Genomic DNA, 12,034 nt, shown 5'->3' with positions numbered 1-12,034 from the left:
GATTTACACGCACGGATGTGCATATCGGCGTCAGAAATTATCTGTTACTACGTTTTCTGGACCGAAGACGTGACCGTGAATCCCCATTTTGCTTTCCTCGCTGTTGGATAATCCTATGCTAGCACGCCCAGCGTCCACGTTGCCCCTCTCCCCAAAATATCTTGCACTCCACATTTCCACCTGTACGTACGCGGGGGAAAGGGGCGAAAAGTGCAGAGGAGCACGCAGAAATATCTGCCCTTCAACCGTCGACTCCCGCCCTTCAAGGTCACTCCCGCCCTCAACTCATCACTTCCTCTCTGCTTCTCTTCCCCATCCCCTGCCATCCGAAGCTCTCGCCGTCCAGTTAGTGTGTAGCAGCCATGCCTGCGCTTCTCGTGAACACCATCTCGGTCTCCCCCGCCGGTCCAAAGCTATTGCCCACCACGGCACGGCGAGCTAGCAGGAGTCGCTACAGGTGCCGAGCGGAAGCATCCGGCAGCGGCGGCGGCGGCAGCAGCACCAACGGCGACGGGTACAAGCCGGGTGGCGTCCGCGGTTCGTGGGTCTCGGACTACGACCTGTACGAGCTGCTGGGCGTGGAGCGGTCCTCGCCGCAGTCGGAGATCAAGGCGGCGTACCGGTCGCTGCAGAAGCGGTGCCACCCGGACGTGGCCGGCGCCGCCGATGGCCACGACATGGCCATCGTCCTCAACGAGGTGTACGCGCTGCTCTCCGACCCGGCCGCGCGCCTCGCCTACGACCAGGAGCAGGCGCGCCGCTCCGAGTTCGCCGGCTACACGGGCCGCCCGCTCTATTCCTCCTGGCTCGGCGCCGACGCCGAGCGCCGCGCCGTCTTCGTCGACGAGGTCCGCTGCGTCGGCTGCCTCAAGTGCGCGCTCCACGCGTCCAGGACCTTCGCCGTCGAGTCCGTCTACGGCCGCGCCCGCGTCGTCGCGCAGTGGGCCGACGACGAGGACAAGATCACCGACGCCATCAGCACCTGCCCTGTCGACTGCATCTCGTAACAAATCTCTTCACATGCACACGAATTCTCGACGCCCATCGCCGTCCATCTGATTCTGATTGGTTGTTCAGGATGGTCGAGAGGTCGGACCTGGCGGCTCTCGAGTTCCTCATGTCCAAGCAGCCGCGCGGCAGAGTCCGCGTCTCCGAAGGCAACGCCGTGGGAGCGCGCGCGCCAAATATCTTCAACGAGGTCGCCAAGTTCCAGAAGAGATTCGAGGAGATGAAGCAGAAATCTGCAACAAGAGAATCCCAGGTGATCCATCCTATCTAGCAATTAGCATCCTATCTTCTCTGTCGAACTCGTCTGAAATCTGAATTCTGCACGACGCAGGAGTCGGAGACAGTCAAGCAGTCGAGGACTTCAGCAGTTCACACCATCAGATCCATGTCAAACTGGTGGTACTGGCGCCCATTCGGGTCATCGGCGCCGGCCACCATCGTCCTCGCTTCGCGCCTCCTGCCGCCGCCGCCGGCGGGGGCGGCGGCTAAAGCCGCTGACCCCGTGGCGGACAGACTCCAAGAAGCCGTCGCCGCCCGGCGCAAGACGGAAGGCGCGACGACCGCGACCGCGGCGCACGCCCGCCGCGACGACTACTGGACCCCGCAGCTGAACCTGCCGTCGTCTGCTTCCCCGCCGAGCATTCACCAGCGGGGAAGGGACGCACCGCGAGGCCACAACCGCGGGCAACGGACCGCCGCCGGTGATGAAGCGGCCGCCGGGTCCGGGAGGAAGGGTGTGAGCATCGACCTGACGGTGCCGTTGCTGATGGGGATCATCGCGGCGGGGTTTGTGGGTTACAACGGGGAGGAGATGGCCGGAGGCGCCGGCAGCGGCATTCGGGAGCACTTTGGCGGCGCCGTTGCTCTTGGGATCGTGAACAGCTTCGAAATGAAGGTCATGTTGGCCGGGGTAACTTGGTTCATCATCGGCGCTGCCATTGCCGGTGTGATCCAGGTGCTTGGAAGAAGCGAACAGGACATCTGGAAATGAAGGTGCTTGTGGAATTGATGTGTATATATCTAGGATAGTGAAGAATCGAGCATACAGAATTATCAACCGATGTATTCGGATGTATAAAATGATTAGCATAAACTAGATTTCCAAAACTGAACGAGCTCTGGCGATTGGACCGATGAAGGTAGGTTCCTGTAGACGCAGCGATTGAGAAACGGCGTAGGAGGGAGCTCGAGATGAGAAATTGGATGCGGGAGGGGTAGAGCCGGAGGAGGAGCGGGGGTCCATTTGCCGCGGCGAGCGCGGCCGTCGCCGGAGGAGGACAGGAAGGTCAGCCACCAGTTCATTTGTAAATTGTCCAGACCGCCCGCCAACACCTGTGACGGCCCCGTCTCGGCGCCGATTCTTGGGGCGGCGGCTAAAGCGGCCGCGTCGCGACCTCCCGACGGTGCGCCGCTCAACGGATTCCGTGCCAGTGAAGCCAGTAATACCATGGCCGAGGGCCTCCGGTCCATGCCCTTGGCGACGCGAGGTCCGGCGGAAGAGGTGATGAGGAGCCCGGCATGCGCACAAATAGAAAAATGACCTCTCTTCCCTGTCATTGAATCGGTCACTTTTGGACCTAATGTTACCATTAGTACCAGATTTAAGTTTGGCATTCCCTAGAGGCCCTCTAGTATCAGATTGGGCTCCATTCGGTACGATGGAGGCTTCAACCGGTACTAGAGGGTTAAAGCCCCATCTAGTACTAAAGTCCTCCCTCTGTCCGCGCAATTTATTTTTCCTTTTTTCCCTCAAGGCGCGGCCCTCCATCGCCTGGCCTCCTTCTCACTCCAGCGCTCCTCCTCTCTGGTTCTTATCTTCTCCTTCTCATTCCCTCCGTCCTAGCCTGCTCCCTCTCCTAGCTCACTTCAGCACCCCTCCTCTCTCCCTTCCTTTCTCCCTCCCTCTCTCACTCCACCTACCCCCTCTGCCTCCCCTCCCCCCTCCGCTCGCCCCTCACCGGCGGTGAGGAGCAGCGGTGGGTGAGGTGAGGCGGCAGCGCGGATAGGCGGTGGCAGTGGGATGGCTCGAGCGGCGGCGGCGGATCTGCGGGATGGCGGCGGTAGGATAGCTCGAGCCCCTCCCTCTCTCTGTCTCCAGGATGCGGCGGCGGGAGGGCGAGGGCGAGTGGATGCGGCGGGCGACAGTGAGAGAGCGTGGCAGGATGGCTCGAGCAGAGGAGGGGGCTGACGGGGGAATTTTCTTTTTTCTTTTTAATTTTTAACACCTCTAGTACCTGTACCGGTTGCACAACCAGTACTAGAGGGGGTTGGGAACCGATACTTGAGCCACCTTTTCTAGTAGTGGCGGCACCAACGTCCGGCGAGGACAGCGACGCGTAAGCTGGAGGACCGTGAGGCCTCGCCGCCGGCCATGGAGGGGGAGGCACAAAAGTAGTATTGCAACTTGCTGCTTTCAAGAATTTAAGCAGAATAGCATCATAATTCATCAGTACTGCAAGCTGAAGGAGCTGCAATCGAAGAGATGATTGTGGAAGAAAAGAATTTTTACCATGGCAAGCTCCTCGGTGACATGTTCCTGATATTCTGCACCTCGAGCTTCCACCCGGACGGTGGCACCCAATACACTTCATCTTCGTGGCATCGCCACCGATGCCATCCTCGCCCCCGCATTGAGCCGCTGCCCGCTGGTCCTTCCCCTCGACGGCGGCCCGGTCAGGAGCGCCAGACGAGACCGGCCGGTGCCCGGGTACTCGACACGCGCTCCCTGCTGCCCCGGAGAACAGGGAAGAGGAGGAGGAGGAGCACGACGTGAGTTCACGCAGGATCGCGAGCCGCCTGCATTTTCTGACGGAAAGGACATGATCGGACCCTGAAAGAAACACTTACAGCTATTGGATTGGATTTGGACGTCGGATGCGGAGGCTCAATCTGAGGCCTTGCCGCCGGCCATGGAGGGGGAGGCAGTCGGGCTAAAGAAGCCAATGAGTTGCAGTTTCTGCCCCACGTCAGTCTTGAGATCCTTACTTTAAGGTGTGAGGCTTCTCCCTGTTTTGTCTTGAGATTTGTATTAATCTAACCTCAAATGATTCCTAATCTTTAATTTATTGAATAAATAGGATTGTATTGAAGCTATTGATGGAACACATGTAAGGGCATCTGTTTCTAAGGATATTGAGCATTCCTTTCGTGGTAGGAAGCCCTATGCCACACAAAATGTAATGGCAGCAGTAGATTTTGATCTCCGATTCACCTATGTATTGGCTGGTTGGGAGGAGACAATACATGATGCACTAGTTTTACGAGATACTTCAGAATGTGAGAATGGCCTTCGTGTTCCACAAGGTAATAGATTAGCACTCTCTCAACTTATCCATACACTTTTATGTATATAGAAATATAACAAGTCTGTCCATCAAATAATAGGAAAATTCTACCTAGTTGATGCTGGATATGAAGCCAAAACAGGATTCTTGCCCCCTTTTCATGGTGTTCGTTACCACTTGAATGAGTGGGGGAGTAATCCGGTGCAAAACGAGAAGGAATTGTTCAACCTTACGCACTCATCTCTTCGTGTCACAGTAGAGCGTGCATTTGGGGTACTAAAGAGAAATGCAAAATTCTAGATGATGCCACTCCATCCTTCCCTTTTCCAACTCAACTAGATATTGTTTGTGCTTGCTACATCATTCATAATTGGGTAATACAAGATGTAAGTGATGAGTTTATCACAGAGGTTGAAAATTAGCCAAGCTACTAACCACATGAGCATGTTGCTATGGTTAATTTCAGGTAGCAGCTAGCAGATCAGATGTGGACAGACCACCAAAATAACGCTGTTATCTAGTATTTGTGGTTCAAACTTTAATTTGTAAGGACATAATATTCCTATTTTTCAGTTGTATTTGGTTCAGAATTGATGTATTTGGTTCAGACTTGATGTATTCCTATTGCAAGGATATGATTTCAGTTGTATTTGGTTCGGACATAATAAATGTGTAATGTGTGCTTGCTGAATATTTGTATTTGGATCTGTTTGCTTGCTGAATCATGTGTAATGTGTGATAAATTCAAGTTTTCTCTCCATATTGGATCTATTTGCTTGTTGAATCATGTGTTAGGGCTTCAAGAAACACCTTCTTAATGGTTACGCTAGGGCTATCAATGAAAAGTTTAACACTAAACGTACTGGTGAGCAAGTCAAGAATCATTTGAAAACATGACAAAAAAGGTATGCAAAGATAAATAGGCTGAAGAAGTTGAGTGCTTCTCTCTTTGATGAAGATAACTGCATGATTACACTAGATGTTGAGCACTATAATGGCCATGTCCAAGTAAAATTGTAGTATCTTTGCTTAAGTTCTTGTCTAATGCTATTCAATAGGATTCTAATTGATTAACAAATGTCTCCTCCATTCTAGGATCATAAGTCTGATGCTGAGTTTCTGAACAAGTCCCACTTGCACTATAGAGAGATGGAGGCAATATTTGAAAATAGCATGGCTACAGGAAACTTTGCAAAAGACTCAAGTGCAGCTCTAGGTAGAAAAGAGGAGGAGGAGGAGGAGGATGAAGATGAGGAGGAGGTTACTGGACATCGGCTGAGTGATGGGCATAACACTCTAGGGGCAACACCTTCTGCTAGGAGACCCAATAAGAAGGCAAAGGTAGCTAAAATTGAGGAGGAGGGGTTGGTTGCTGTTTTCAAACGGGTAGGTGACAAAACAGGTAGGTGACAAGCTCGCAGCAGCTATACAAATGGTTGCCAAACCGGACACTAAGCTGCCAGTAGACCTATTTGACATCTTGAACATCCTTTCTGGTTTTAATTCAGCCTACATCTCTTTCTACTATGCTCATTTGGTGGCTAATCCTCATATTGGTAAAGCTTTCTACAACCTGCCATTCGAGCACAAGTTAAATATAATGGTGATTTGGATGAGTGAGATGTTTCTTTTGTTAGAACTAGAATGTTATGGTAGATATGTAACAGTGTATTATACCTTAAAACTTTCTTGTTATTCCTTTATTTTCCTGCCCTTCTCCAGCTAGTGTTCTTACGATAGAATCTGAGAGATGTTTATCGGAGTTTAGTAGCCATTGCTTCTCCACGAGGCTCATACCAGGCGCGCTCATTTTGTCTGGGCTTTCAGTTTAATGTTTTTATTCGAATATAAAAGTTCCTAAGAAGAAATTTCACTTATATCATGTAAGGCTAGAACTTGGTGCTGTTGCATACATGGTTATTGTAGTTGCTATATTTATATTCAAGTAAGATTTGAACTTGTGTACGGTTGTATCGAATTATTATGACTTTGGGTTAACTCAATTGACTCGATGCATATTATTATGTACCTTTCATTTTATCCTTTTACCGTTTTATGAATATGCTTTGATTTGATTGAAATTGGATATAGTTTCAATGTGTGTGATAATGTCACCAAGAAGGTGACCATATTCAATGCCCATGCCTGTGCCTCCATCCAAACAAGGATGGAACTACTTCAACCCACTTTATCCCTCCAATCAAACAAAAAAACTAGGTCCAACCTGCTCCTCTAACCAAACAAGAGGTGGCTTCAACCCAATCTAGAAAAGTGGGATGGAGCCAACCCATCTCATTTGGTCCCCGAACAAAATAAGATGTAGGTTCAACCCAACCTAGAAAAATGGGATGGAGCCAACCCATCTCATTTGGTCCCCAAACCAAACACAGAGCATGCAATTATCACGCAGTTGAATATACACAATGGTCGGTAGTAGTCAGCTGATAAGTACTGTTACATCTTCCGCTAAAGAAACGGGGGTTTACATCTTCCGCTAAAGAATCGGGGGGAAACTAGGGAGTGTGGCGGGTTGGCACTCGAAGACTACCAATGAATGCATCTGTCACTTTTAAAGTCTTCAGAGTTCAGAAATTCAGAAGTTTTTCTTTCTTTTGTTAAGGAAGAGCAAATTCTATAAACCAGGGGCGCAGCAGAATTGAAGTATTTAACGACTACGGGCTTGAAATAGCACCCTCTGCACCAGCATTAGGTACGATTAAACACGCAAGGGAGAACAGAACCAACAGTCTTTCATCCTTTTAGTTCCGAGAAAATTTTCATTGCCTTGCAATATTAATCAAAGACAATCCCAAGTTACTACTCAAATAAGCCATTGTGCCTACAAAAACTTTTGATGTTCGGTCATGACATGCTTAAGCTTAACAATCAAAAAGTGCTCGTCGTTGTCACAATTGGTCCTTCTGAATGACACGGATCACCAAACCAAATGAGGGGAAATATGGTTCTTGACTTTGAGCAGAACTGACACTACGGCTACTACAGTCAGTCTCGCCAAAGCAGCGTCCATGTTTTGAGGGGCTCCCGTCGCAAATATCAAAACAACCGCCCCATCTCCTGTAGCCACTCAGATTTTTGACAATAATACTTGTCTGAGGTTCCAAACACTTCACCACCGATACCTCAGGACCTGTTCTTCGGGGGTTTGACCTTGTATATGCGCACTATCCAGTTTGATGTTGTAAATGCCTCTTCCAAGTATTCAAGTTTTATATCTTTGTTGCCAATCTCCACTCCTCGTACACGATCATATCTGCATTGCAACAAAAAAAAGGCAAAAAAGAAGAGAGAAATATGAGTAGAACTCCAAAATCCATTAGTAGATGGTCAATTATCTTAGTCATCTGAAAAGTCATCATGTCATCAATGTGCAAGCTGTAAGGAGCAAGTATACTTCTAGCATATATGAATTGTCAGTTATTTCTGAAATATCAAAAAGTATTGACATCTTCATTTTAGACTCTGAGACAATCTTGAACTTGTTAAGGAATACAAGAATGTCTCACAGCAATGTAAATAGTTAAGACATACCCTGGAGGCTTTCCATATTCTGTGGTAAGTTCTCCAAATCGGTAGTAACAAAGCTTGTACCTGCCAAACAGAGTTTATGATAAAGCACAGAAGAAATGAATAACAGTAGCACAGATTTGGAAAGACAACATGACAAATTGAGTGTTTCCAGTGGTGGCATTTGGAAATAAATAAAAAGGCAGTTTTCAGTAACAAGTATTCCTGACAAAAATCTAATCAAAATACAGGTATAGGGCAGCAAACTAAAGCAGTCCATTTCAACTAAAGTTTGACTACCATGCCCTTACCATAACAAGTCAAATCATGCATCTTCTACTACAGTTATGAGATCAAACATAATTTCCTTATAAAGACATAGAAAAGGTATCTCCCAATTAACAAACTCTGGCCGTGCTGTTGATATGCCAGCTTGACACAAGGAGGTGAGTGAAGTATTGCACCTCCAAAAAAAAAAACTATTCACGAAAAGCATCAGCTATGATTGGGCAAGAATGAGAGCAAGCAATACATACAGTAAAGCTCACCAAGCAAATTGTTCACTTATTGAAGTTTATTGAAATTTATCAGAAACTTCTTTCATAGCAAATGTTTCGCTTATAACACAAAGAAAGTCCTTTGCTTGTAAATGTATCGAGAACTTACATTAGGCAGTTCAACATTTTTGGTGCTGCACCCTTATCAACACGATATTCCCCATTAACAAGGTAATCAGGCTCTTTGATTACAGGAAAAACACCCCCACCAATACGCACCATCCATAAGAACCTGGAAAAGACCAGCTAAGTAAGATAAGGTGTTCCACACAAAAGAAAATGTAAGATAAACTGTTTTACAGTTAGTCATCAAATACAAGGCATTTAAAAATGCCTCGTGGTTAAATAGATTAGCTTACTTATTAATGTCATCTGAAGAATAGCCAGTAACACCTCCAAATACAACAAGCACATAATTCACGTCCAGTGACTGCATAATCTCATATGCTTCATCTTCATAAGAAGACATCGCACGCCCAACAGTAGCTATGTGTGTGTTATTCCATGTGTTGTTGTCGACGATAACAGTTCTGTTACCCATAGCTGTAATTTGATACCCATAGTCCCACCAAGACATAATCTTGGCATCAGGAGGAGTGTTCTGACGAAGCCAATAGTATGCCTCACGATAATCATCAAAGATGACTCTTCCACCATTATGACCCCTTGCGGCCAAAACTATAGATGGAGAAGAGTAAGCCTCAGATGTCACCCAAGTGCAGTGAATGGCATACCTACTGAGCAAGTAAAAGGCACCCAGAAGAAGAGCAATAGCTGCGTTATGTTGGAATGGCAAAGATTGATCAACCGCTCCCTGTTTACACAAGAGCCCAAGTCATTTAAAATTTCAATAGATAAATAAAATTCTTTGGTAAACCACATTGAAAAAGGATCTAATTTAACTTGTGGCAACAATTGAAGTAAACATATTTTTCCTTGTTAAAATATTTCATATTTGCAAGTCCTAAATAAAGTACAACGATGACTTAAAACAACAGGGAAGCACACACATTTTTTAAGGAGCGATCTGGAGAAAATCTGGCAAACAAGTGACAAGGGATGCGAGTTAAGGTGGTGATCGACTGCCCATTGGGTACCCATGTGCACAACCACCAGTGACCCTTTTAGACCCATCAGTTTCATCAGTATGATAAATTATGAATTAGCTTTCCACCTTTTTTAGAAAAGGAGGTAAAATGTCAAAATGGGAATTGTACAAGCAGTCAACAACTTGATCGATCTCTGAAGGGCTGAGCCTTTTAACAAACCCACTACTAGCTTTGCAACTGGACTACAATAGCTTCAACAGAATGCAAATAAGATAAAACGAGAATAAAATACCTTTGCAGCTGCCTTTGAGCCAGTTGTTTTTCCAGAAGCAGCCTGTGGACTTTTGCTCTTTGCCCGGATCAAGGTAGTCAGATTTTTAATTGTAGCAGATGCAGCAATGGCACTGATAAGGCAAACAGCTGGTGCTGCCACAAGAATTAACCGAACCATCACACCAGCAAAGTACATACTCGTGAGGCCATACATAACAATGAATATCGTGGCATCTGACAGGCGCTTGAAACAGAAATAGAGGCCAGCTGGGAACAGGAAAAGGAGGATGTGGAAATCAAACATGAATGATGACCATGCTGTTGGCTGATGCTCAGAGACAGACGCAATGATCGGAATATGGTCCTTCGCATAGGTAGGATCAAGAAGGGAGTAAAACCTCCCTGTCCAAGGGGAGATGTAACCAGATGCAGTACCAATTCCAAGAGCCAAGGCCCCAACAGTAATCACACATGTAAGAGTAATTCGAAGGAATGACTTGAATAGTCTGGCATCATTCAGCAAATATTTCACCCAGTCCAAGAAGAAGAAAACCTGGTAAGGGAATGTTTTGTTTTAGCTCTCATGTATTTAAAGAACATACAGAAGACCTTCAACTAGAATCAATAATTAGGCAGAAAATGTATTAAGAACCTGCATGACATCTACACTTTTACTGACAATGAAAAAGATAGGTAACAAACATCACATTACTGGTGAGACAGATGGCATTTCAATAATCTAGTGTTGCACATTTTGCCTTTACTAGCCAAATACATAATCGACAACCAAGTATCCTAATTGAAACATGGATAAGCAGTAACACTATCTAAATATGCATAAATTGGTAACAGTAGTGCCTAATTATGTTGACAGAAACTATAGGAATCTGAATGCATTTTCCCAAATCAGTTAATCTTGATGTATGCTGTGGTCACTTAACAATTTAAAGATCCTAAGCAATGAAGATGGCATTTAGTTTGATCTCACCCTTCAAGTCAATTTTTACTATTCTAGCATGTCAGCCATCAAACCGTTGCGGTGTTTTAAATATCTACTAAGATCAGCTAGTCTACAAATGGATGTGCAAGTCTCAATTCCAAATTCCATCAGTCCATACCATATGAGTGTCCGAATGAAAATTACCTGCAACAGGAAGAAGACTCCCATTGCGGCCATGTGCTCCCCGGACTGCACATGCTGGAACCCGACAAACCGGATCTGCATCGCAAGCAGCATCCCGAGCACATACATGCAATTGTAGGCCACATAGAGCCTCTGCGAGTACCTCCCAGTGACAAGCAGCACAAGCACATAAAGTGGGACGAGATTGATAATGAACACGTAGCCTCCCCATGCCGACACCATGTAGAAGTAGCCGAACGCGGAGGCGAGCGCCCAGGCGAGCGAGCCCGTGTTGACGGCGCGCACGAAAAGGTAGAATGTGAGCAGCAGCGCGAAGATGGCGACACCCTCGTTGTCGTAGGACCCCGCGACGGAACGGGAGATGTACCCCGGTACGATGGCGATGAGCGCGGCGGCGACGAGCCCCGCCCCGGAGTCCCAGATCTCGCGGCCGAAGGCGTAGGCGACGAGCGTGGTGTTGGCGGCGAAGAAGGGCGCGGTGAGGACGCAGACCTCCCGGATGTGGACGGCGAGGGAGAGCGCGCGGAGGAGGCGGTGGAGCAGCGCGGCGGTGACCATGAGACCCGGGAAGAGTGTCCCGCCCACGACGCGCCCGAGCGGGTACCAGCTCTCGGAGTCGAACCAGTTCCAGAACTCGCTGAAGCCGTTCTCGGAGAGGAAGAGCGTGGTGCGGTAGTTGAAGTAGGGGTCGAACTCGTGGATCATGGACTCGTAGCGTAGGACGGAGAAGAGGCGGACGGCGAAGGCGAGAACGTAGATGAGCGCCAGCGTGGAGACGCGAAGGAGGAGCTCCTGCTGCTTCGTCTTGAGCCGCAGCGACCGGAGCGGCGCCGGGAGGAAGTCCAGCGCGGTGGTCGCCATGGCGGCGGCGCGGTGCGGCGACCCGGGACGCGGAGATCTGGATGGTTCACTAGGGTTTCATGCGCGCGCGGCGTGCGGCAGGGGGGGTTTAGTGTGGAGTTCGTGTGGGTTGGATCTGAGATCAGGGGACGGGGAAGACGAATGCGGCCAGTCCAAGCGGAGGCGACGGCGAGCCAGGTCCCAGGTTCGGGTCGGGGATCCTAGTGGATATCCATTTGGAGGACAGGGCAGGCCGGCCGAGGCAGTTGTCTGACGTGGCGGATGGCTCGGAGGCGCCGCTGTGTCACGGAGATCTGGGTCCCACTGGAATCGGAGCATGCGATTGCTGAAAGG

General features: G+C 48.5%; 2 protein-coding genes across 2 annotated transcripts; one reads left to right on the top strand and one right to left on the bottom strand.

Moving 5' to 3' along the window:
• The first annotated feature begins 192 nt into the window (after positions 1 to 192).
• Positions 193 to 2,120, top strand: LOC117849707 (chaperone protein dnaJ C76, chloroplastic). Its single transcript, XM_034731352.2, has 3 exons — positions 193 to 1,003; positions 1,078 to 1,261; positions 1,340 to 2,120. The coding sequence occupies exons 1-3, from the start codon at positions 363 to 365 to the stop codon at positions 1,997 to 1,999; spliced, it is 1,485 nt and encodes a 494-aa protein (XP_034587243.1). The 5' UTR covers positions 193 to 362; the 3' UTR covers positions 2,000 to 2,120.
• A 4,904-nt stretch (positions 2,121 to 7,024) lies between these two features.
• LOC117850355 (dolichyl-diphosphooligosaccharide--protein glycosyltransferase subunit STT3B) lies at positions 7,025 to 11,872 on the bottom strand. The gene is made up of 6 exons (XM_034732185.2): positions 10,841 to 11,872; positions 9,716 to 10,249; positions 8,734 to 9,188; positions 8,484 to 8,606; positions 7,842 to 7,901; positions 7,025 to 7,563 (listed from the first exon to the last, which is right to left on the bottom strand). Exons 1-6 carry the CDS (start codon positions 11,699 to 11,701, stop codon positions 7,434 to 7,436), a joined length of 2,163 nt encoding a protein of 720 aa, XP_034588076.1. The 5' UTR covers positions 11,702 to 11,872; the 3' UTR covers positions 7,025 to 7,433.
• Between the last annotated feature and the right edge of the window lie 162 nt (positions 11,873 to 12,034).

Source organism: Setaria viridis, chromosome 3 (assembly GCF_005286985.2).
Source record: "Setaria viridis chromosome 3, Setaria_viridis_v4.0, whole genome shotgun sequence".
Taxonomy (NCBI): Eukaryota; Viridiplantae; Streptophyta; class Magnoliopsida; order Poales; family Poaceae; genus Setaria; species Setaria viridis.
The sequence above is the reverse complement of the archived record's forward strand: the minus strand, read 5'-3'. Positions and strand labels throughout refer to the sequence as shown.